The sequence below is a fragment of the Equus asinus genome, chromosome 18 (genome assembly GCF_041296235.1).
Source record: "Equus asinus isolate D_3611 breed Donkey chromosome 18, EquAss-T2T_v2, whole genome shotgun sequence".
Lineage (NCBI taxonomy): Eukaryota > Metazoa > Chordata > Mammalia > Perissodactyla > Equidae > Equus > Equus asinus.
In genome coordinates this window covers 29841798-29867902 of record NC_091807.1, presented here as the reverse complement: position 1 = coordinate 29867902, position 26105 = coordinate 29841798, and the positions used below count along the sequence as shown (strand labels likewise).

Below are 26105 nucleotides of genomic sequence, written 5' to 3'. Positions count from 1 at the left end.
GGCTTTTACTTCCTGGAGAGAGAGGCAGTCAGATCACCCCCTGACATTAGCATGTGGTTGATCTTCAATAAACAGAACGATCCTTTATTCCTCTTGAAGCAAGCACGGTTCGCATCTGTGCTGGAGCTGGCACTCGGGTTCCTCCGGGATCTTGGTTTCAGTCACTATTGGATATGTTTAGACGGGCTGGGCGTGCAGCAGGAGGCTTAGTCACAAGAGAAAAACCATCAATGTGCTAAGTCATCTCATTAGTGTCGCACAGAAAGCAGTGCCGTTGCCTTGGTGAGTGGAAATCATAGGATCGCAGGCACGGTTGTTACGTCACAGTGATCTCACACTGGAAAGCCTCTGGCATGTGTATACAGAGCTATTTTAATACAAGAGTAGTCATGCAAGTTAAATGGTTTTATTTTTATTTGGATGCTGTTTTACTTAGTTTTTGTTATATACATTTCAATAAAATTGTTCAAATTTATATTTAGTAAGCATATTTTTTATTGTCTAGCCTTACATTTTATTGATCCTAAAGTTGTGACTTGAAAGGCCATCAAGGCCAAAGAACTGTGTAAAGTTTTAAAAGTCTGCTTTTAAACTATGGAAAGTTTAAAATATAGAAATATGGCACAATGGCAGTGTCCCTTAAGTACATTTCTAAATAATAGTTTGCATTTATTTTTACAGATATCTTAGTATGTCCACCTAGTTGGCAGAAGTTAACAGTTTCTTTTGCTTCTACATAATGAAAAACAGATAATAAATTAAATATGACTCTTTTTTTTTTTTTTTGAGGAAGATTAGCTCTGAGCTAACATCTACTGCGAATCCTCCTCTTTTTCCTGAGGAAGCCTGGCCCTGAGCTAACATCCCTGCCCATCTTTCTCTACTTTATATGTGGGATGCCTGCCACAGCATGGCGTGCCAAGGGGTGCCATGTCTGCACCCGGGATCCGAACTGGCAAACCCCGGGCCGCCAAAGCAGAACATGTGCACTTCACTGCTGCACCACCAGGCCGGCCCCTAAATATGACTCTTAAAACAATATAAATACTGTTGGCAATTAGCACTTACTCATTAGACTATTGGTCACATTTGTAAAAGCTAAGAAGGATATATAATCAAGAACAATAAACTGATCTCTTAGGCTAATTAATACCGAAAAGTCGTCTACATTTTTTAGTTCAGAAAATTGAGGATGCTGAGGATATATAATTATTTTAGAATCCTTCAAACAATAAATGACTACTCTTCTTTTCTCTCTGCCATCCACTCTTAGTTAGTGATGAATTTTTCTTCTCATTTTTTTAATGAGGTGTACTGTTGTAGTTTTTAAAATGTAATTGGAGGGCCAAAACCTTTCAAAGTAGCCGTCTTAGAGCTTTGTTTTACTGCTTTGGGACAGCACGCGATCATCCACTTCATAGTAAAGTGCACCTTACTCCTAAAGCTCTGTGATGGTATAAGTATTCTTAGGCCAGTAGGAAGGACACAGCACTCCGAAAAACTTCAGAGAGAGCCAACTCTCAAGTAAGATGCAGTGTTCAGCAGAAAGTCATCTTGTGACGCAAATGCTGCAGAATGAATATTCCAGTGACTGCCGCATATCATTTTCTTAGGTCATTTTGCATTGTTTTGATTTCTGTTTTTCACTGGAATGGGTGTGGTGATTTGGTGGCAGACCACACATACTTTGTGTGTGGCCTGGTAGATTGTTCTGCTGAGGGCTCTTTTCCTGGCTTGCGGACAGCTGCCTTCTTGCTGTTCACTCCCGTGGCCTTTCCTCGGTACTTGCATATAGATAGAAGGCCAGCCGTCTGGGTGTCCTCTCATAAGGGCACCCATCTCATCATGAAGGCCTACCCTAGTGGCCTCATCTAACCTCAGTTACCTCCCAAAGGCCCCATCTCCAAAAACCAGCACATTGGGGGTTAGGGCTTTAACATTGGAATTTTGGGGGGGTCACAGACGTTTAGTTCATAATAGGCTGCTTAAAACTTTAGAGCTCCAGAAACCTATTTAGAATATTATTTTTGGAATAACAAAACTTTGAGGTGGTTAGTAATCAACTTCAGATAAAATTAAAGTTTGAGCCCTAATTCAATACATTTTTTCTTCAGAATCGTAAAAGAAATTGGAATTGTCTCTTGAACTTATGCTACAACCTGCAAATGTCGCTGCTCTTGCATTCTGTGTGTAATGCAGGCCTAGAAGTATTTTGAAGAGTGAATTGTTAGGGTTGCTGGTTGGTCTCAGATTGTCCTCCTAACTCTTTCCTTTGATGTCTGTGTTCCTTTTCTCAAAGCAGGAGCAACCATCAGGGTAACAGGTATCGGATTATTTCTCAATCTTCTATGTGCTTTTCATCTGTTGTAGCACATTAGATGTATGAGTCTTTCACTTCATACATCTAAAGTTTCACCCATTTTTAAAACCACCTGTCCACATTAATAAACTCTATCATCATACCATAAAACCTGCCTTTTCTTTTTCTTAGTATTTTAAATTTTTAGGAACCATTTTAAATTTTTAGTTGTTCTTGCTAATGCTTTACCATTTTTTGCTTTGTTTTTTATGAAATTAACAAAACTAAAAAATATAACTTCAAGAAGGTAAGCTTTAGGTATATGAAAGTCTGGCAAAACCAAATTGGTTCTTGGTTTTAACAATGGCATAATTACATAAATCTAAAATTCCATTTTTTTCCTTAGATTTCTTCTGGGAAGTTTTTTTCAAATAATTTTAGTAACGAGTATTTTTGCTAAGGAAGGAATGATGATTTAGAAAGATGAAAGTTAATATTATAACAGGATTATTTAAAGATCTTTCCAACACCTTTCTCTGTTAAAATACCATTGTTTTTAATGTCAAGTCATCACAAATCCTGCTTAGATTATAAATTATTCTAAGGTCATGAATGGTGGTGTGGCTCTCATTATAATTTCAAGTCTGATTGGGCAAAATCCTGCTTCTATGAAGTTACCTTTAACTTATTTTGAAAAACATTTTTTTTACATGTGGAAATAAAGATATTTAAATGTATACCATTTGTTTGGCAAAGGTCTAGTATTCTAAGCTGTGCAAAGCATACAATTCTCCTGTCCTATAATGTCTGTGTTGTGCACTGTTGTATCTGCCATGGGAGAATTGGGTCCCAGGCCTCATCAAGTACTTCCGTCGTGTTGTATTAACCCTAAATAACCCAGAGATTTTTGGTAATGTAGATTAATTGTGATTTATGGCGTCTGTAATAAGTTTGCCTCTCGAGTGGATTTCCATATTTAGGTCTGTTTACCCCTTAATACACTTACCGTACAGTTTAGAGTCTGTAACATGTTGACTCTTTAATTTTGTACAAATTTATTAAGTCGTTTGAAGAAAATAGACTTGTTTATTCAATTATAAAGTGTGTTCTAGGACAATTGAATAGGAAAATCGGATACTTGGAAGTTAGTCGCTCATGCAATTATCCACAGCACTTCCCTGTGCAAATGAACAGCCTTCCCTGTTCTTAAGCACCACGTTACTGTTTCCTGAGACACAGTAATGTTTTATTGGGAGTGCCGTCCTCTATTTCAGCCTATTTCATGAACGTTTAGTTATTTTACTTTAACAACTATCTAAATTCATTTTGGTTAGTGCTCCATTTTGTCACATTGCAAGTCTTGAGCTGAAATATTCCCTCCCCTGTTCTTTTCAACCCAAAGGTTTGTTTTCTTATTTTTAAATCTGGCATAAATATCCAAGTCATCCACCTAGTTTTAATAATTATGTAGAGTTTTTAAAAATTAAAATGAAGTGCTTGATGAGCTAATCTGCTCATATGACCAGGACCATAGTTCTGTTTCCCAGAAGAAAAATTGGCTTTGCTCAGTCCCCAGCCATGCTCCACTCCACCTGGCTTCTCTGTGAACTGCACACAGAGTGCAGATTTTTTATGACTGTACGGTAATTCAGAACACTTGTCCTCCCAGTAACAGCTCACTGCCAGCTCTGTCACATAGAAAGGACTGTGCACCACTCTGGGCACAGCTTCATTCTGGTTTCAGAATTAATATACCAAACAGAAAATGACATCTTTTTACCCTGGTTTTAAACAGTCATCGCATTTGGTTATTAATAAGCCTATCTGTTTTGGAACATTTTGACAAGCTGAGGAAGGTCCATTAAGGAGCACTCACATTATTCACAGAGTTTATGCTACAAAGGAGGACTTACATTAAAAGGCAGAGAACGCTTTGAAAATTCATTTTTCCAAGTGGAAAAGGAAAAGATGCATTGTCTTCAGCTTATGAATACAAATATACTAATAAAATTAATTTTCATTCATAAAGTTTAATTTCCATAGTTAACATTAACTTTCAATTAAAATATATTTAAAAGAACAATGAAACCACATCATCATCATCCATGGGTGTTGGAAGTTTATTTATACAGATTTAGCATAAGTTCTGAATATGAGTTTCTTAAGTTAGTGTTAACATTTGATAGAACTGGACATGAGCAAAACTCATTTGCTAATTCTGTATAATTCTCCATTTTATCATATCAATACTTGCATGAATGAAATAAGCTGTTTAATTTCTTTGGGATTTAAAAAAATGAATTTAATAAAAGGATTTACTTGTCAAGGACTTTTTAAAGCATAAGATTTTAGCTGTTTTACTTAAACCACCAGAATAACAAATTACACAAAACTGCTTTTTATTTTCTAAATTTGTACACTTGCCCCCCAGAATGAAGAATAATTGGGACAGGAAGCATAGGGGGTATTACAAGTAAATATATTACTTTTTTTTGATTATTCAGTGCTCTCTTTCTTTTCCAGGTAAAAACAAATGGAGTGTCTGCTGTCAGACTGGAATCGCCATTAAAGAGTGACCCATTTGAAGATCTGTCATTTAATCTGCTTGCTGTATCAAAGGCTCAGTTACCTGTCCACACATCACTTGTTCCAACCCCAGACCTGAAGGGGTTGATTCAGTCACCTTCTGCAACACAAAGTAACATTAATACTTTGAGTTCTGCAAGTTGCATGCCAACAATGCCTCCAATTCCAGCCCGGAGTAAATCCCAGGAAAATATGCGATGTTCACCAAACCCATTTATTACGACCTTGAGCAGCACAAACCCTTTCACTGACAGGACTGCTGCTTCTGGAAACCCATTTCGAGCCGAGTCTCAAGAATCAGAGGCAACTTTATGGTTCTCCAAAGAAGAGCCTGTTGCTAACACTCCTTTCCTTTCTCTGAAGCCTCTTGGTCGTAACAAAAGCAAGCCTTTATCTTCATTTGATGGCTTTAAGGACAGTTTTGATCAGCAGGGCCAGTCTATGGTAAAAAATAGCAACCCAAAAGGATGGGTAACCTTTGAGGAGGAAGAGGACTTTGGTGTGAAAGGGCAGTCAAAGTCAACTTGTTGTCCAGACTTACTGGGTAATCAGCCACGTGCATCTTCTGGCTCCAGCGTGACCTTTGATAATGACTGGAGTAAAGGTACAAATGTTTCTTTCTGTGTGTTGCCGTCAAGAAGACCACCTCCACCTCCTGTCCCTCTGCTCCCACCTGGTACCACCCCACCAGTCGAGCCTGTCACAACTTTGGCATCTAAGGCATCACCCACACTAGACTTTACAGAAAGATAATGGTATACACTAGGAAACAGTGGTCTTTTTAGTTTTGGCAGGGTAGAGCCAAAAGGATTGGGCATTAGTTATTCATTATGTGCAATAAGTAATTGTTAAGTGCACTGATGTCGTCATGAAATACCACTATTTAATGTGTACAAAGTTGGAATATGTGTATATTGGAAATAAGGAAAAATCCTTCTCATTATTAACTGGAGTTTTGGTGTGTTTATGCTTGGATAAATAAGAGAGTAGTAGCCATAAAAAGTGCTCAAAACTACTTTAGAAAATAGTCCTCATTCAGAAATTCTTTCTTGGTCTTCTCTGAAGAATCTCAAAAAGCGCAAACAGCTTCTAGCTGACATTACTGCCAGCCCTTTGGTACTTGTTAACAATCAGTACTTGTAAGTATTTACTAAAGAGCTATCAAAGTTATACTGAAAGAGAAGTTTGAAAGGCATTGCTTTAAAAAAAAATATGTATACGTGTGCACACACATGCACACATATATACATTTACATATTTGTAAAATTCATAATCTAAGTTCTAGGATATAACACAGACCAATTTTTACCTGAAAGTTCTAACAGAGTTGTTTTTTCAGTATTTCATTATCAGAAGGATGGCTATAAATGGAATTTGGACATTTCATTAATTTTCTTTCCATGACTAGAATAATCTCACTACAGAACCAGAACTTCCTACCATCCCCACACCCTGCCCCTTCAACCACGCACATAACGTCCATCCTTGTTACTTTCCACTCCAGCACCTCCATATGCTTTGCTCTGGGGGGAGGTTCTTGCAGCTGGAAGCAGCATATTTTGTGGTCACTGTCATGTAGACAAACACTCCAGCCCTTTCAAAAAGTGCTATGGCCTTGTAGGCGGGAAGGCACGTGCCACCAAAGTTCAGTGAGGAATCTTAGAGCGAAGCGTCCTCTCCTTTCTCGGTACGTTAAGGGATCTGTTTTCATTTCCCTCTCACACTGGCTGCTTTTGCCCTGGAACTCGGTCAGCAGGGAAAGCAGCAGTCCACAGAGTGTTTTGAATTTGGGGTCTGCTCAGTGTCCGCTCTCTCCCCTAGAGCTACAGAACACATCTGTGATGCTGCTTTATGTTTTTAGAGACTGCATCTCAAGTTAGCTGTGGATTTTGTCTCCTGCACTGCCAATATGCAACTGATCCTGCTTTTATTAATTTTATGAAGAAGTACACAGAATTTTTACAGAATGTAGTATTTTGATATCATTAAGTAATCCCAATCAGAAAACTCCTTGAGCAATATTGTTTTGTTGTCAGTTTAAGTTAAAATCATCTTTACCCATTAAGACTTCTATGAACATTCCTTTTATATAGAGTTGTAGGCATCCACATTGTCCACATTTAACCTTTGAAGATGTGCATGGGAGGGCTATCAGAAATAGAGTTCATGGCTAAGAATCTGTGAAATGTGAAAGCACAGCAAACCGCATTGCACTTAACCACGTAGAGCACATTGAGTAGGAAAGCACTTTTCTAAATGCTCAAATGTTATCAAAATACTATATTTATAGAAGTAATCCTCTCTCTGTTAACAGCCAGGATTTGCTGTTAGAAATAACTCTCACGAGTTTTATATTGTGCTTTTTTGGGGGTTCTATTAATTTCAGCAGTAGTATATTTTAAACAGCAGTATTACTCTAAGCATTGTGCTTCAAAATGTGAATTAACTTGTTGAAACTGTGGCTTTAACACCTATATGATTAATGTAAATGGCATTTGCTCTCCATTAGCAAATAATTCATGAGAAACTTCCCTAGTGCAGACTGCAGTTCTGTGAGCAGTGTTTCCTATTAAATATTAACTACTGTCGAAAATATACATATCATGCAGCAGCTCTGCCTTTATCAGGAAAATTATATTTGGCAAGTTGCTGAAAGTGCACAAAGTTATGAAAGTTAAAGGTATGCTGCAAATAACTAGCCATTATTCTGTGTATTATTACAATATTTACGAGTTCTCTTAAAAGCAGAGCAGAAATCAGACACTAAGGATCTCTTTGTGAATTCCTCGTTCTCCATAGTAGATTGCTGTTTATATGTAAGAATTTTATTGCTTATGTGGCATACAGTATTTATAACTATATACTTTATAGAAGTACAGTATTAAAGTCAGTGGTATACAAACATTCTGTACATATCCTGTGAAATGTGCTGTCATATGAAATAAATATACCTGTCTTTACCATATTGACTACTTTGCTCAAAAAGAAAGAAATTTTCTTAGCCATTTGCCTTGAACTTTATATATACAAGTTTACTGACATTTGGGGATTAACGCTTATTGTCAGTCAGATCAGCTGTTTTAATTCATGACCTTATTTTCATCAATTTCACTTCTCCGTTTGATACTTACTCTAAATGTCAGAAAAAAGAGATTCTTAGATTACTAATCATCGTTAAGAAACCCATGCACTTTTTCTGTAAGAGAGGCCTTCATTCAAAATCTTGTTGCCTGGAAAATAACACATGAAGCCCGAACAATGATTTTCTAGCCCACAGCAAAAGAAACGGCCTGGGGCAGAGGGGAAATAGGCACAGGAACAGCCAGACCAGAGAAGAGACTGGCGAAGAAGACCCCAAGAAAGAGGCTGAGGCTAGTAGTTCCGATGAGTACTGCCTTTTGTCAGTCTGGTAAGACTGCTATTCAAAACAATAACCTTGATGTATGTTCATTAACCTCTGTTTAAGAAGTTACAGAATAATAGGCTTTAAAAAAACTTTAAGATAATTGTAGATTTATATGTAGTTGTAAGAAATAATGCAGAGATCCCAGGTACCCTTTACCCAGATCCCCCCAGTGGTGACATTTTGCAAAACTGTAGCATAATACCACAGCCAGACATCAACAGTGATACAGAACATTTCCATCACCGCATCACCGCGAAGAGCCCTCCCCTTGCCCTTTTTCCACTACCCTCCCATCCTGTCCCCCTCTCTTGTCCTTAACTTCCGGCAACCACTAATCTGGTCCCCATTTCTATATTTTGCCACTTCAAGAATGTTATATAAGTGGAATCGTATGGTATGTAACCTTCTGGGATTGGCTTTTGTACTCAGCACAGTTCTCTGGAGATTCATCTGGATTGTGCACATCACTAGTTCGTCCCTTTTGATTGCTAGTAGTAGTCCATTGTATGGAGGTACCACCGTTGGTGTAACCGTTCACCCGCTGAGGGACATCTGGGTTGTTCCCAGTTTGAGGCTACTATAAATAAAGCTGCTGTGCACATTTATGTACAGATTTTTGTGTAAACAAGTTTTCATTGCTCTGGGATAAATGCCCAGGAGTGCAATTGCTGGGCCAGTGGTAGTTGCATCCTTGGCTTTTTAAAAAACTGCCAAACTGTCTTCCAGAATAACTACCATTTTATGTTCCCATCCGCAGTTTATGAGTGATCTGGTTTCTCTGCATCCTTGCCTGCATTTGCTGTTATCACTATTGTTTATTTTAGCCATTTTAGTAGTAGATATTTCATTGTGGCTTTACTTTGTGTTTCCCTAATACCTAATGATGGGAACATCTCTTCATGTGCTTATTTGCCATCTGGTATCTTCTTTAGTAAAATATCCATTTGTATCTTTTGCCCATTTTCTAAATGGATGGTTTTTTACTGTTGTGTTTTGAGGGTTCTTTGTATATTCTATGTACTCATCCTTTGTTGGATATGTTTACAAATTTGCAAATATTTCTCCCTGTCCGTAGCTTATCTTTTCACCCTCTTCATATGATCGCTCCATAGCCAGATCCTGAGCTCTGCAGGCCCACAAACTACAGCAGGGGCGACTGGCACAGGATAAGCAAACTCACAGAAAACTGATGTGTAAATCAAAATGCCAGTTTATTAATTTTAGAAAAATAAGTCTGACCACATCAAGATTTAGCACACGTGGAAAAATGGGAACTCATACCCTGTTGCTAAGAGGGTAATTTGGCACATCAGCTCTAGAGACAATTTAACAACATCCAGTAAAGTTCACATACTCTATCACAAGAAGTTTGGTTTGTAGAGAAACTCTAGTACATGTGGAACAGGACATGCATTGTTTGTAATGGTGAAAACTAGAAATAAGCTAACCATCAACGGGGGATGGAGGGACACATTCATACAGTGGAATACTATACAGCAGTGAAAAATAAGTGAATGAAATATTAGTAAATCTCATTAGGGAGCCATAAAGCAAGTTAAAAAAAGATATAATATGACACCATTTATATAAAATTTAAAACATGCAAAACAATACTCTCTATTCTTTAGGGATACATAGATGTGTTAATGGTATAAAAACATGCACTGGGGGACTGGCCCAGTGGCATAGTGGTTAAGTTCATGCGCTCTGCTTCAGCACCCTGGGCTGTGCAGGTTCGGATCCTGGGCATGGACCTACACATTGCTCACCAAGCCATGCTGTGGTGGCATCCCACACACAAAATAGAGGAAGATTGGCACAGATGTTAGCTCAGCGACAATCTTCTTCAAGCAAAAAAAGAGGAAGATTGGCAGCAGATGTTACCTTAGGGCCAATCTTCCTCACAAAAAACAAAACAAAACAAAACCCCGTGCAATGGGAATGATAAATTCAGGCTAACAGTTACCTCTGGAGAAGGGGAGGAGGGGAATAAGACCAGAGAGGGGTATGTGGGAACTTTCATGTATCTCTAATGTGTTAGGACATAAAAAAATTTTTTTTTCCAATAGAGTAAAAATTTGCTCTTTTCTTTCCTGGCTGCCTGATATCTAGCAGTCATCATGAATGACCCATTTAGTTATCTGGACCAGAGTGTTCTTTACGATTGGATTGCTTCAACAGATACAAATGGTCATGAGATGCCCTTCAACCTAGAAAGGCAACAGTACCTAAAACATTCAGAGAAAATTAGCCAAAACGCACAAGATGTCATCTTTGTCTTCAAAATCAGAACCCACTTGGGTGGTGGCAAGACAACAGGCTTTGTCATGATTTATTATTATTTACACTTTGAAAAAACTACACACAAATGGGTGAGACATGGCTGGTAGAAGAAGAAAAAGACCTTAAGAGAACACTGAAGGAATGCAGTAAAAGAATAAATACAGTTAGGAGGGCTACAAAGACAAGCATCAGTGCTAACAAGAATTGAAGGTGCTGCAAGGGCTTCATCTGTGGCGATTTGGCAGATTCTTTACCAGCTGATTAACTACACATTTAAACAAAACTGGGTGGCCCGTACGTGGGTGTTCTACACTTCACTCGTATTGTTAAAAATTATACCCAGAGACCCTGTCATACATGAGTTTGGGAATAAATGGTTCTCACTGCCTAGAAGGCTATACTCTAAACCAAGTTTTAAGCAGGAGTTGGCTTGGCGAATATGGAATTGGATTCAGGAGAAATACGGGGATGATGTTATGGCGAGCAGTCAGCAGCTAAGAGAACACAGTAGGCCCCTTTCTCCCCTGGGGAGAGAGACGTTTGCCAGTCTGACGGTACTGATGGTCCAGGATCTGGGTAATCCCTGCCCCAACAGCACTAGAGGAAAACACGTCTCTCCCTGGGAGCCATCCCCCTTCCATCCCGTATCAGTGTACCAGGCTCCATATGAGGCCCTGGATTGGCTTTGGGCATTTCCAGGCTTACAGTCACACACTTTCTCCACTGCTGCCCCCGGGCCCCCAGGGATGCAGTTTCAATGGAGAGCGCCAAAGTTTCAGGAATACAAAGCAGCGGCTGCTTCTAATATTCAAATCAATTCGTCTGCAAGGGCCCTTCGAAAGGAGAAAACCAGGGCTGGAGGCCTTGCCTTAGCTTTGCCGGCGCCTTGTTGTCAAGGACGCGGTGCAAATGTTACCCAGCCCCCAAGGCAGGCCTTCCCTGACGATCCCATCTAAAAGACCAGTCACTGTTTTGTTTTCTTTATATCTCTACTTGAATTGCCTCATCCGTTTACTTCTGCTTTCCCTGTCCCTTACACCGGAACATGAGCTCCATGACAGCAGTAACCCTGCCCTCTGGATCTGCCGCCGTGTCGCCGGCGCCGGGAAGCAGCCGCGCCCGGCCCGACCGCGGTTCCCTAGCAGTCTGTCGGCCGGGGGCTGGCTGGACAGTTCGGGGAGGGTCGCTCCGGCAGCAGCCGCTTGAGCTCCCCTAGACATGCGAGCCCGAATCGGCCCGCACAAGCAGTGCGGCCGCTCTCCTTGGCCGCCCGGTGCTGAAAACCGGAGCATAGCGGACAGACAGCAGGGGTCAGCAAACCCAGCTCGCCCTCCGAACTTTTCCAGGCCGGAAGCCGCGGGAGGCGTTTCCGGAAGTGGAGGCTGCTGGAGGCGGAAACGCCGCCCGGACTTGGAGCGGGGCGGGAAGAAGCGGCGGGGGTCGTCGCCTAGCAACGTGCCTCGCGCCCGCCCCACCTCCCTGGGCGGAGCCTCCGGCCCCCGGAGAGCGGCCCTGGCGTTCAGCGCTCCCCTCCGGTGGCTGGGTCTGCGTTTGAGAGTTGCCCCGACAACAGCCACTTCCGGGGGCGGACCTCGGCGACTCCCGCTCGGCAGGGGCGGGCCTGGACCAGCGGCCCCTCGGGCTGTGGGGCTCGTTGCTCGGCAGCACCTGCTTCCGGAAGCGGATTACGAGTCTCCGCGCCCCGCAGCCTCCCCTCCCGCGGCTTCTGACCTCGAGCTGGCGGCTCCTCAGACTCCGCGTTGCTCTGTTGCTCCTGGCAACAGCCACTTCCGCGAGCGAGCGCCGTTCCCCGCGCACCGCGGGCGCCCGAGCCGCGGGTTCCGGTTTCCCGGCAACGGTTGGTCGGTCGCCGCTGTTCGCCGCTCGGGTCCCCGCGGGCCGCGCCTCCTTTCTCGCCTCCTCGCCGCCTTGGCGGGGCCTCCGGGGCCGCCATGGTTCTGCTGCACGTGAAGCGGGGCGACGAGAGCCAGTTCCTGCTGCAGGCACCCGGGAGCACGGAGCTGGAGGAGCTCACGGTGCAGGTGGCCCGCGTCTACAACGCGCGGCTCAAGGTGCAGCGCGTCTGCTCAGGTGCGGCCGGCGGCGAGAGGGCGGGCCGGGCGCTGGAGGGAACACGGATCGGGGCCAGCCGGGACGGAGGAAGGCGGGCGGGATGCGCCAGGCTGTCTGGGGCCGGCTAGGGGCGAGGGTCCACTTTGCGACGACCTGTGGCGACCGGGCTTGCGATGGGAGGGGGCGGCGCGGGCCTCGGCGCCGGGCTTGGGGCGCTGTGAGCCGCAGACTGAAACAGACTGGGTGCAGAGGGAGGAGGGACCAGGAGGGACCCGAAGGACTGGGCCGCAGAGCAGGTGTAGTGGCATCAACAAGTGCGAGAGGTGGACCGATCACTGGCCCCGATAAAAAGGTGAATTCACTCTTCTGAAACTTCTAAAGTGGTGCAGTTTCCAGGGGTGAAGCACCCAGCTCTGGGAGGGCCCCTCAAGGGCGACAGTGCGAGGGCCTTGATGTTCTTTTCCCTTCTCCAGGGAACACAAGCCTGTTTCTCATGTTGCAGCGCAGGCCACGCTCCTCGCGACACTCTAGAGAAGCGCTGTCCCGTGGAACTTGCCACCGCGATGGCAGTGTGCCCTGTTTGGGCTGTCCAGTGAGGTGTCCGCCAGCCGCAGGGGGCCGTTGAGCACGACCGAGGAACTGCATTTTTTATTTTATTTCGTTTGAATTTAAATAGTCAAGTGCGGCTGGCAGCTACCGCAATAGACAGCACAGTCCTTGACATGATTCTCCAGATGTGGCCTAGGATGTTATGGAGTGTTTCTGTAACTATCATAGGTGATTTTTGTACCATGGAGAACGCCTTAAGGGTCACAGGTTCTGCCTTTATAAGACGTGCATATAGTTTCTTAGTAAAATGTACCGATTCCAAAACAAGCTTAATCTTCAATGTTATTTTAAAGTTAAAGCATATGAGGAGAAAAGGGGCTCAACTTCTTTTTCTATAAAATTATCAATTGAAAATGTGAAATGTTAAGAATCGTGTGAGTGAACTTAAAATCTGTTCATTTATTCTACAGTTGCCAGTGTCAGCTGTGATTCAGGCAGGCCCAAGTGCTGTGCTAAGTGAGACAAGGATGGATGAGACCAGGGCCTTGCCCCCCGAGACTTACAGTCTGCTGGGGAGAGGGGCAATAAATATCCCATAAGTATCCCATTTAGTTACACCGTTTGTTCCGTAGTGTTGTATATGACAAGCCACCTGGGGTCTTCATACAGTGCTATGGGAAGACCTCGATCTGGGTACCTCTTTCACACGAAGGAGGGATGGAAGGAAGGAGCGAAGGAAGGAAGGAAAAGCAATTTTGCAAGATTAAAATATGGATTCGTTTTGGGGTGAATATATGTGGAATAGGAAAGATGTAAAGCCATGCATTTGAATAGTGAACATGATACTAGAAAACCAAAGTCTTGTCCTGTCTCTGCCGCTCTGGAAGAGTGTGAGCTGCCTTAGATCCTCCCCACTGATCAGATTTACATAAATTATTTATAAGGTATTTATATAAAGTAGTAGCAGGGTAGCCTGCCCTGGTGGTCTAGTGGTTACCATCTGGTGCTCTCACCGTGCAGTCTGGGTTCGTGTCCTGGTCAGGGAACCACACCACCCGTCTGTCAGCTGTCCTCCTGCGGTGGCTGTGTGTTGCTGTGACGTTGAAAGCTATGCCACTGGGATTTCAAACACCAGCAGGGTCACCCATGTGCACAGGTTTCAGCGGAGCTTCCAGACTAAGACAGACTAGGAAGAAGGACCTGGCCACCCACTTCTGGAAAAATTGGCTGTGAAAACCCTATGAATAGCAGTGGAGCATTGTCTGATATGGAGGGTGAGAGGATGGTGCAGAAAGACCAGGCAGGGTTCCACTCTGCTGTCCACAGGGTCGGAGGAGTCAGAATCCACTGGACGGCACTAACCACCACCGCAAAGTAGCTGTGTGATCTGAGCAAGCCTCCGATGATACAGCTTCACGTTAGGGAAGATGGGGATGTTGATAACTGTCTTGCCTGCCTCCTAAGGTGAAGTTAAATGGGATAATCTATGTGAATGTACTTGGGAAACTGTAACGCCCTGGGCAGATACAATTCGGACTGTCAGTGAATTGTGCTTTGCCTCCGGAGTGCCAGGAAGTGCCGCATAGCACACAGGAGTAGAACATGGAGTCTGCTGCGCCCAGCTGCCTGTGCCCAGGGGCAAGCTCTGAAACCCACTGTGCTTCTGTTGACCTAGGACGAACTGGCGACCACTCGTCAAAGGTCAAGGACAGGTGTGGCACATAGCAAGTGATATCTAAGCATTCGTTAAATAAAATAGCAGGCTGATGAGCAAGGCCCCTGACGTCTAGGGAGCTTATGCTCTAATAAGGCATAAGGTGTTATGATGATGATTGTAATACATACTAACTTTCTCCTATTTTTAAGAAATGGAAGAATTAGCAGAACATGGCGTCTTTCTCCCTCCTAATATGCAAGGACTGACTGATGACCAGATTGAAGAACTGAAACTAAGGGATGAATGGGGTGAGAAGTGTGTGCCCAGCGGGGGTTCAGTGTTTAAAAAGGATGATATTGGACGAAGGAATGGACAAGGTAATCCAGCATTTTTCTTCTCTGCACATACCTGAATATAGCAACACGTTAAAAAATTGACCTCAGTATTTCTGGACAAACTTACAAAATTCTGCACCACATACCTCCTTGTGGTGAACTGCTAATCCAGAATGAGTTCGGCGGATAAAGGAAGTACTTGTCTTGCTCTTACTAAGTTGCAGCTAGCTTTTAAATATATAGATGAACCATATGAAATTACCATTTTTGTAGGTATAAGTGTTGGAGATTAGCCGTTTCGTGTGCTTCAGCCTCATAGTTTTGGGGGGATAATCATTGGAAATGTATTTTTGTTATGGTTTGCAGATCCTGGGGCTTGTTTAGAGATTCTTGTGGAAGAAGGAAATGAATGTCAGCCCAGGGGTCTCCTCTTGAATTGAGGACATGCGTCTCTCTGGTGCGCAGCACGTAGTGTGTGTCAGAGCATGAGGAAATTATTCTCCTCTTAGGATCTGGTAGATCATGGGCAGCATGAGGGAAAAAAGCATGATAACCCATTTTTGGTAGCTTATCCCTTCTGACCTGCATAGAAAATTCCATTTGAGAGACTATAATCAATCATTGAACAAACATGTAAGTATCTACTATGCCCCTAAAACACTGTTAGGAGCAAAAGAAATACAGAGGTGTCCCCGCAAGGCCTTTACACGCTCGAAATATATATATATATTTTTCTTTTTTTTTTTTGAGGAAGATTAGCCCTGAGCTAACATCTGCCGCCAGTCCTCTTTTTGCTGAGGAAGACTGGCCCTGAGCTAACATCCGTGCCCATCTTCCTCTACTTTATACGTGAGACACCTACCACAGCATGGCTTGCCAAGCAGTGCCCTGTCCACACCTGGGAGCCGAACCAGTGAACCCCAGGCCGCCAAAGCGGAATGTGTGCACTTAACCGCTGTGCCACCAGGCTGGCCCCTCTATTTTTTAAATATTGAAGATAAGAGGAATTTCTAGTATCATTTCCTTTGAATTTTAACCTGGAAAATGGTTGGCTATCTTCCACGTCTTTTCATCCCTAAACTCATTCTTCATTTGGAGAGAGATTCTTTGCTTTTTAGAAGGAATTGCATCAATGAAAAAAAATAGTAGGATTCCATAAGAACCAGTTAGCAGTTGACTATTCATCTTTAAACCAATATTGTCTTAAATTAACCATTTCTATTCTAATACAATTTTATATTTCTAGTATTTTCAACGTCTAGTTAATCCTGTTATTGAGAATATAAGGTTTGAACTTGCCCCGTCTCCCCTAGGTTTGGACATGCCATGTCCACTATTTTTGCTTCCAAACTTTCAAGTTATTTTTTTTTCTTGTCTAGGGGTGGGCAAGCCGTGGGCCACAGGCCAGATTCGGGCAGCGCCTGTTTTTGTAAATAAGGCTTTATCGGAATGCAGCCACCCCATTGGTTTTATTGTCTGTGGCTGATTCCACGCTGCTCTGACAGAGTCGAGTAGCTGCAAGAGACGGTGTAACCTGCAAAACCCAAAATATTTACTCTCTGCCGCTTCGCAGAAAAAGCTTGCCAGCCCCTGTCTCTCCAGTGACATCTATTCCTGTTCCTCGTAGCCTTCGCCACTTTGCATAAAGCACACTCCGCTCTCTGCTGTCGTGAAGAGGTCTTACCCGACTTCTCACGCCAGCTTCTTATATCCCTCACTCAATGCCACGCTCGTCCTTTCTCTCGTTCCCCTCACTCCCCGACTCAGACAGGAGGGCCTGGGATGTTTAAGAAGCGTGTTAGAGATGGCTGTCTCTCTGCCTCTTCCCTTTTCTGTTTTTATAGCTCCAAATGAAAAAATGAAGCAAGTTTTAAAGAAGACTGTAGAAGAGGCCAAAGCAATAATATCGAAGGTTAGACTTTTTAAATGATGCTCTCAAGCTTGTCCTTTGAAACACAGACTCCAGTTACGGCTTCCGGAGTCATCTGTCGACCAGCCTTTTCTGCTCTGTTTTTCTTCTTTAAGCCTTCCAGTGGCAAAGGAAACATCCCTTGTTTGGGGTGGGCCCTGGCTTTTCCTTTTCATGACTCCTCCCTGTCCCCACAGGTCATTGGCCTGTGTAGATGCGGTTCATGTGTAGTACCAATAACCTGTGACGCTCATGTGACTGCTTCCCTTCCCCTTCGGGCCGACTTCTCCCCGGGCCTGCCACGTCGGCTCCACACCCTGCACCGGGTCAGAGGCAGTTGGCCTGTGGTCAGGACGCCGGGGGGCGAGCAATGGAGGGTTCGAGCCCCAGTGGCCCCCCTGACTGGTCCCATGACCTTGGGCTGGAGACTCAACCTCCATTGCTCGGGGCATCACTGGGAGAGCAAAAGACGGTGGAATATCCAGACTGTGTGGCTCCTGGGGATGGGACGATGGCGTCTACCGAGCCCCTTTTCCTGGGACCCACCTCTGCTGAGAGTGGGAGTCCAGGATGGTTGGGACATCTCTGGTGTCCTGAGGCCGCACTCAGAGTCTGCCCTCCAGCCGTGGCATCTGGCCCTTGGCATCTGGTGGAGCCGTTATGGAAGATGACTCTGTGGCGCCCCCTCCGTGGGTAATATTGTGGTGGGGGTGATGCCCTCCGAGCAGGAAGACTTCCCTCACGTGGTCCCGTGTCTCCGTTCCTGGGGCATATGCCTCTGGTGGGAAGACCTGCTGTGTTTAGTGGGGATGTATGCCTTAGAGAACAGTTTCCTAAGCCGCCCTGGGAGTGGGTCAGGCAGGAGGATTGCCTCCATTGTACAGAGGAGGACATGGTTTAGGGTTTAAATCTGGGCCTCCAGGACTCCCGCCTTTCTCCCCGAGGGGCGTCAGCTTCAGGCCCCGGGCCCCGCCTGTCCTCCTTCCCCAGCTGGGACTCTGGCATCCATGTCGGTTCCATGTCACACCCAGGGCGCTGGACGCCTCATTTTCTCGGAAGCAAGGGTTCATCTCCCTTCCGTGTCATTCGTCTCCACCGCGGTCAGACTGTAATTCAGGGTTACTCAGAACGGTTCCGTCTCAGACGCCGACTCTGACACTCCCCTCTTAGCTCAGGGCCCAGCGTCCTTCCTGCCTCCCACCCTCACCCCTGCCCCTCGTCAGCATGCCAGCGCCTCTGCCCCCGCACCCCCCATGGGCTGCCCGCTGACCCCTCCTCCCTTATCTGCCTCCTCCCAGCTGGCCCCAATCCGGCCTCTTCACAGTCCGCAGGCCCTCACGCTCCGGGCTCAGAATGCCTGGTGCCCCTGCCTTGCTTGTCTCTAACCTGCCGCCCCTCTGCCCACCTGCCGCCCACCTGTGCTGGGAGCACTGGGGAGGGCCACCTGGGTCCTGCTCTCTGATCTCTCTGGGCCCCTGTGGGGACCGGGCAGCCTGGCTCAGACATTCTGCTCCCCTCGGGCTCCTGCCCTCCCGCCCTCCCCATGGGCAGCTCAGCCTCCTGCTGTGGCAGCGAGGCCATGCGGCCCGAGCCAGCGGCTCTCTGTCCCCTGCAGATTCTCCCTCTTCCTGTGTCGTCCTCGTCCCTCCCCCGAGACTGAGAGATCAGTGTCTCTCCCCCCTGGGGCTATCTCCCGTCTCTGCCTCTGCTCCCACTCCCCGGCTCTTCTGGAAACCCCAGAGGGGTGATGTTGTTGGTCTCTCCCGTCCTGTGGCCGTGTCCATTCTGGGCACGCTCAGGCCTCTTCCCTCAGCCTGCATCAGTGCTCTGCGGTCAGCCTGTCCCTCCTGGTGAGCTCCCGAAGGAGGGCTGCACTGTGTCGCCAGACCCCTGGCCCGGGACCTCCCGGGTCTTAGAACCTGGTCCTGTCATCTTCTGCCCAGAAACGGCCCGTCCAGAGGCCCTTCTCAGCCTGCCTCCTGGACCCTCGGCCTTGACCACACCCGCGTCCTGCTCCATTCTCCTTGCCCCCAGCTCTCTGAGTGCCCTCAGCTGCTGCTCGTGCCTCGGATGTGGTGATGTCAAAGGACTTTCCCCTTGGCCTCTGCTTTCTTTTTCCTTCGGCGGTGTGTCTTCTGTCGGAGGTGAGCCCCACCCCTGCAGATGTCTCCCACATCTCCATCCTCCACGCCTCACATCTGTCTGCACTTGCAGCCTGAGTTCCCAGCTGGTTCCTGGGTGCTTCTACCCGAAGGTCCAGCCGGCTCCTCACACTCAAGTTTCTAGACCTAAACTCCTGACTCCCCCCCACCCCCCCGTACTCGGTACCCCAGAAGCACTTCCTGCAGACTTCCCATTTCTATGAACAGAACCGCCGTGTCTCGGTTATGCAGGCTGGTCCTCGGTGCCATCTTCACCACTTCCCTCTCTGTCACCGTGTGCCTTAAGTTGGGTCCTGTGCCGTCTGCCCCCGAGATGCGTCTTCAGTCTAACTCCTCCTTTCAGGCTCCCCTGATAGCCTCGGGTTCAGACACCAACTGTACAATTCGGTTCTACTCAGAGCTGGCGCAGACCCCACAGGTTAAAGGGTAACGTCCCCAACCAGACTTCCCTTCCTTCAGACCCCAGGTGGGCTGCTTTTCTGTCTGACGTGGCTGCAGATCGGAGGCCTCCACGGCCCCCTCAGGTTCAGTAATTCACTGGAATGGCTCAGAGAACTCTCGGCAGGTGCTGTACCTGCTATGATAGTTGTCTCATGAAGGCCACAACTCAGAAACTGCCAGATGGAAGAGACCTGTGGGGCACGGTCTGGGGGCCGGGGCAGACCCTCCCTGCCCTCTCCTCCTCCGTGGAATCGGGCATCCACATTCCTGAACATCGATGTGTCCTCCAACCAGGAGATTCCACTGAACCTCGACTTCCGGAATTTTTATCGGAGTTTTATTACGTGGGCACGGTTGATTCAATCATTGGCCGCAAGACTGAACTCGTCCCCAGCCCTGCCTCCTTACCTAGGGGTGGTGATGGGGGGGCGGGGGGGCCTTGGTCCTGAAAGCTCCAGCCCCCGAGTAAGCTGCTTGGTCTTCCTGTACAGCTCCTCCCTTGGAAGTGTCTGAGGGCCCACCTTGGGTCACCTCATTAGCATAAACCCAGGTGTGGTCAAATGGGGCTCCTTATGAATAACAGACACTCCCGTCACTCAGGAAATCCCAAGGGGTTTCGAAGCTCTGTGCCAGGAGCAGGGGACGAGGATCAGATGTATTCTTTATTGTATAGAGCCTGCTACCTGGTCTCCCCTCGACTAGGCGGTCTTACACCCCCTGCAAGAGGACTCTCCCAGCTCCTTCCCCGGGAAGCCGGGCGCTGCCCATCACCCCACATTAAACGCAAACCCCTCCGCCGGTTCACGGCCGTTCAGACACGAGCTCCCCCCTACCCGTCTCGCACTGTCTTCTCTCCTGCCCCGAGCAGAGGGGCCTGCTGGCTGTTCCCTGCTGTTCTTGGCTTCTGCTTGTCCTGAGGCACGCTGCTCCCGTCCCCAGCCGGTCCCTCCGCCGTGTCCTCAGGCCCCGCCGCGGTGCCGTCCCCGCTGCCTGCTCCTCTCCCAGCTCTGCCGCTGGCTGGGCGCTCCGCGCTGCACCGCGCTCCTCCCGTGCTGCTCACAGGCTGCTTCACCGGCTCGGCCGTGGGGGTTGCTCTGGCGGGGTGTGCTGAGGGTCTTGTACAGGAACCCGCTAAGCACTGGTTGAGTTGATCTGCCGCGGATAACGACGCCTGTCCGCTTTCAGAAACAAGTGGAGGCGGGCGTCTGTGTTACCGCGGAGATGGTGAAAGACGCCTTGGACCAGCTTCGAGGCGCCGTGATGATTGTTTATCCCATGGGGCTGCCGCCATACGACCCCGTCCGGATGGAGTTTGAAAATAAAGAGGACCTGTCGGGAACGCAGGTATGTGGCTGTCGGGCGTTCTGTGGGTTCCCGTCCCCCCAGGGCCAAAGCCCCTCAGATTTGACCCTCCTCTTCCGGATAGAGCTCTCTGCTTCATCCATGGCTTCCCATCTTGTTGTGCTGTGCCTCCGAGAAGAGTTCTGAATTCGGGGGAGGCCCCCGACGGTGGTGCTTGTGGTCAAGGGCTTGGCCCACACACACATGGAGGGCAGGAGAGAAGTTTGTGAGGCTGCCCATCTCTGGCAACTGAAAACATTCCCATGTCCTTTGGCCACTGGAAAGCCAGGAACCTAATCTGTGCCTCTTTCTACCCAAAGGTGTTGGTCCCTCTGCGTGGAATTTTGTGATCCAGGCTTACCTCTTACTTCCTGTTGTTTTCCTACCTGTCTGTTCCATTTTCCTTTGTTGTTCTCATTTGTTCCTTATCCTGTCAGACAGTGTCTGTTTCTCTGAGCTCTCTTAATTATATAGGTGGAATATGCAAAAGCAATCAAACAGCCCCATTCTGCCTGTATTTAAAAACCCAGCAGGATTCCACTGTTGTCCCCTGGCGAGTATCCTGAAACTCCATCCAAGAGGCACCTGGTGTTACAGATGCGGGTGCAAACGAGATAGGGTACTGGCCCCTGCCCAGAGCAGGAAGTCAACGAGGCCGGGCGTGAGCTGAAACTAGCAGGGAGGGTACTAAAATGAGCCAGGGCTTTGAGTAGGTGGGGGTGTCTGTACTGCCCATGGGGACTCAGAGAGGGCAGGCAGTGCAGGATGCTGGACGTCTGCACTGGGAGGGCACCAGCCAGGCTCCGCACCTGGGGTGGGCCCACCCCTGTGGCAGTGGCCTGATAACCCCAAAGCGGTCCTTACCGTGGCCCCAGGCAGGACTCAGTGTCATTGAAGAATCGGAGGCCCAGCTGTGGTGGGCAGCCAAGGAGTTAAGAAGAACAAAGAAGCTTTCAGACTACGTGGGCAAAAACGAAAAAACCAAAATTATCGTCAAGATTCAGCAGGTAAGTACTTTTGCTTTTAACACGTCACTAGTTTTTGTCATTCACTTTGCAACTGATAAAAATCTACAATAAATCTGAAAGATTTAAACTCCTTGTGCAAATACTTAAGCCTGTTGGTCCAGGCTTAAAATAAAACTATCCTCTTTATGCACCAGCCAAAATGGGAAGAAAATATAAATTGATTGACAATATCTGGAGTTTGTTTTAATTTGGGCAGAAGGGGAATATGCCATGTTAACTTTAAAAACAGAGCTACAAGGAGGCCAGCCCTGTGGCTTAGTGGTTAAGTTCATGTGCTCCGCTTCAGCAACTGGGGTTCACGGGTTCGGATCCTAGATAAGGACATACACCACTCCTCAGCCATGCCGAGGTGGTGACCCATGTACAAAATAGAGGAAGGTTGGCACAGATGTTAGCTCAGGGCTAGTCTTCCTCAAGCAAAAAAAGAGGAAGGAGCCAACCCCATGGCCAAGTGGTTAAGTTCACGTGCTCCACTTTGACGGCCCAGGGTTCACTGGTTCAAATCCTGGGCACAGACCTCGTACCACTCATCAGGCCATGCTCTGGTGGCATCCCACATAGAAGAACTGGAATGACCTACCCCTAGGATATACAACTATGTACTGGGGCTTTGGAGAGGGGAAAAAAGAGGCAGGTTGGCAACAGTTGTTAGCTCAGGGTGAATCTTCCTCACCAAAAAAAAAAAAGAAAAGAGCTACAAGTAACTAACAATGTTTCTTGAAATGAAAAAACACACTGATTTCACGTTTTTCAAAGTGCTGATACTCTGGGAGTGGGGAGGGAGCGTTGGAGAGTTCACGGGTGTGATGTTGAGCCGAGTATCTGTGAGGCTGCTTTGGCTGCGTGCTCTCTCTTAAGGCAGCACTCCGTAATTTGGGGAAACAGGGTCCTCCGTGATTCTCTGTCCTTCCCCACTGGACGTGCGGTGGCTGACTGGGGAACGGCATCGTGCAGCCTCTGGGCTCCATCCACCGTGAGGGCCCAGAGCCAGGGGCTGCTGACGCCCAAGACTCTGCTGGTGAGTCCCTCTGGGTGACCGGAAGTGGGTGATGGTTTATCTTTAGCAGTTGGCGAAGTTGGTTGTGACACATTCTCTGTGACTTCCTGGCTTATCGCTAGAGGAATGCCTTAGTCCACAGTTTGCTCTTCCCTCATCTTTTCAGAGGGGACAGGGAGCTCCTGCCCGAGAGCCCATTATTAGCAGTGAGGAGCAGAAACAGCTGATGCTGCATTATCACAGGAGACAGGAGGAACTCAAGGTATCGGGCGACAGACGGGGCCTGGGACCTTCACCCCATGCCTGACCCGAGGGCACCGGGGCCGTTGGGGGTGGTGACATCTACAAGATGTCAGGGGGCGCTTCCTAGAGCCTCAGCCTCCCCAGGGCCACTAGTGCCCTGCCAGGCATCCCCCTGCACGAGGGCCTGGGCAGGTGGGCGGGGGAGGGTCCTGGCTCTCGCTTCAGTCTCTTTATGCTGCAAAACACTTTCCTGAAACGCCTTCCTGAGTAAAACACATCTATTTCCAGAAACTGGAAGAAAATGATGACGACTCCTGTTTAAATTCCCCGTGGGCGGACAACACCGCTCTGAAAAGACATTTCCACGGGGTGAAAGACATCAAGTGGAGGCCAAGATGAAGGTCGCGGCTGTCGAAGCTTTCGGAACTATTCGCTCTCCTTTCTTCAGGCAAAAGAAGAAGAACTAAGAAGGACACCCACCACCCTCTGTGGAAGATGCTGTCGTTTCTGGTTTTCCTAGTTTTTCTTTTCGTTTGAATTTTTAAAATAAAAGTTATTCAAGGTTTTAGAACTTAATAAATACATCCTCCAAAGAATCTGCCTGAATTTTTATTTCATGACAATTGTTTAGTATTTGAGGTTTTTCTTTGACAAAATACTAATGATGTGGTTGCAAACATGTTTTTCTTCCTGATTATTTTATGTCCTCACGACGGCTGTCGTATGGGAGGAAATTGATTGTACGCATCCTCCACAGCAAGTCGAGTGTCTGCTGTAAACTTGGCCGTCAGTGGCCACTAGAGGCCGCCAGGCGCCTTCTTGTCCCGCAGTGTCCTTGGACCCGCTGCAGAACTCTGTTCTCAGTCTTGTTTCCGAGGCTTCTGAAAACCCGCCGAAGGGTCTCACCGCAGCCTGGCGTCTCCCAGCCTGGACAGTGAAGTTCACGTCCCGGTCGGTGCCTGACTACCCTGGCCCTCCACCTGTGATGGAAGTTGGGTGGCCAAACTAGTCTAACTTTGAAACTGAACACATTCTTCTGCAGGTTCCAGGCTTTTCCTGAAAATGAATGCAGACCCTGGTGACGGCTGGTTCTCCCCGTGGGCTCAGCCCACAGCCCTCAGTGTGCGGACGTTTGTCTGAGGCTGGTGGTGGGGTCCAGCTCAGGCGCCTTGTTTGGCTTGGTGACCATCCGGCCACAGGACACACTCCGTGCCCCGTCAGCCTGACTGGGTTTCCAGGACACTCCAGCTCATCATCTGCACACCCCTGACACTTCAGTAGCTTAGTCCGTCTCCCAGAACGCCTGTGCAGCAGAGGTGGCCTAGGAATCTTGTCCTGCTTGACTTTTGCTCTGTAAAATACTGTTCTCCCAGTTGGAGCTCAGCGTGCTGGCCCTGAGGAAATGTGAAGTGACAGGGACTTGCCCTGCTCTGGTCTTCCTGTGCCCACTGCTCCTCGTCCCCCGTGGTGTCCAAGCTTCCACCACAGCCACAAAGATGGAGCTGTGGGAGCAAGAGGAGGCAGCGTGGGTACAGTTTCCACCTGCTGAGGGGCAGCCTTCCCTGGGGGTGGGGCCAGGACCCGCTGCTTGGTTCCCAGACCTGGTCCCATTGTGAGGGGTGGGGACGGACCTCTTCTCCCTCTGCCCATCTTCCTGGGTCAGAGCAAATAGAAGTTGGGACACCACAGCAAGACTCCCTGAGACTCTGCCCTCCACTCAAGGGGAGGACATGAGCTCCTGGCAGGCTAGTCCCTCTGGAGAGCAGAAAGGACCCCAGCACCCTACACAAGTTGCCCCAGAACCTTCTGCCTCTCCCCTTGCCTCCCCACCATCTCCCAGTTGCTTAGGGCGGCTGCCCCTGAGCTGACTACTTGGATTTTCGCTGTTCTCAAATCAGGGTTTCCTAAAGCGGGTTGTAGCAACTAAACATCCCTTACTTTTGGTTGGTTGCCAAATTTTGTAAAATCAAATTTGTATCTATTTTCTCTTTTCCTTTCATTGTAATTTTAATTGTCTCCATGAAAACTTTTTGTCCCTGGATGACCTGCAGTTTGCGCTAAGACCCCATGCCGGTATTTGAGGAGCACCCGCCTTGATCGGTGTGTGGTGTATGTGCATTACATCCAGGCTAGACCGGCAGAAAACGCCAGTCAGGCCACGTGATCGCAGTCCAGCTTCTTAAGATCCACTGTTTCCATGTCATTAGGAATTCTCATTGTCTCAGTGGGATGTTAATGCCTTATGTGGCCGTGATAGTTACCCCATTGCTTCATGTAATCAGCAGAAGTTCTTAGCCAAAGGGCCGCTCACTTCTGAGTGTAGAAATCACTAGATTCCTAGCATCACGCACACTCCTTTACTGAATACTCGTGTAAAGGGAACAGTCCGCCCTGCCTGCCCTTCTTTGCCTCAAAGCCGCGAGCTCTCTCGTTCGGATGGAGTGTCTCTTACAGCCACCAAAGCAAAGAGAGACGAGCAGTCACTGGGGCCGCTCGGTGCCCACTGTTCTTATGTGGGTTAATTCACTTCCACCTACTGAGGAAGGTGGTGGTGACCTCAGACAGGTGACCTGACTACTCTGTGGTCACATCCCTAGTGATGGTAGAGCCCAGAGGCCACACCAGGACCTGCTCAGGACTTCCCAAGAAATCAGTTTATCAGCAGAAGTCATCTTGCCAAATGGCAGGCTATGGATCAGCATAAGTATGTGGTCTTGGTGTTACTTTATTTTTATCCGGTACGTCTTTGGATCAATCTCGAAAGGAAACGAAGCACCTGTCGTCTGTACGGTGCCA

The 26105-nt window shown here is 47.4% G+C and overlaps 2 protein-coding genes across 41 annotated transcripts in view; both read left to right on the top strand.

Moving 5' to 3' along the window:
• The window catches only part of SYNJ1 (synaptojanin 1), an 87757-nt gene extending 79911 nt beyond the window's left edge, over window positions 1-7846 (top strand). For 28 of the 37 annotated variants that reach the window (XM_070488777.1, XM_070488779.1, XM_070488775.1 and 25 more), the window contains one exon: window positions 4823-7846. In XM_070488777.1, the coding sequence (XP_070344878.1) occupies window positions 4823-5638 (816 nt within the window). In that variant the 3' untranslated portion in view covers window positions 5639-7846. Of the gene's footprint in view, window positions 1-2299; window positions 2324-4822 lie in introns of all 37 variants that reach the window. The other 9 variants (XM_014827588.3, XM_014827586.3, XM_070488786.1 and 6 more) reach the window with 2 other exon arrangements.
• Window positions 7847-11967: 4121 nt separating this feature from the next.
• On the top strand, window positions 11968-23905 carry CFAP298 (cilia and flagella associated protein 298). Of its 4 annotated transcripts, none has more exons than XM_014827594.3 (7): window positions 11968-12665; window positions 15063-15230; window positions 17033-17100; window positions 20886-21044; window positions 21917-22048; window positions 23233-23328; window positions 23598-23905. In XM_014827594.3, the coding sequence occupies exons 1-7, from the start codon at window positions 12527-12529 to the stop codon at window positions 23706-23708; spliced, it is 873 nt and encodes a 290-aa protein (XP_014683080.1). In that variant the 5' UTR covers window positions 11968-12526; the 3' UTR covers window positions 23709-23905. The 4 variants fall into 4 exon arrangements, with proteins under 4 accessions (XP_014683080.1, XP_070344889.1, XP_070344891.1 ...); XM_070488789.1 differs by lacking the exon at window positions 11968-12665 and adding an exon at window positions 14787-14897; XM_070488788.1 differs by lacking the exons at window positions 23233-23328; window positions 23598-23905 and adding an exon at window positions 22932-23157 and having other exon boundaries at window positions 12050-12665.
• Window positions 23906-26105: the final 2200 nt, after the last annotated feature.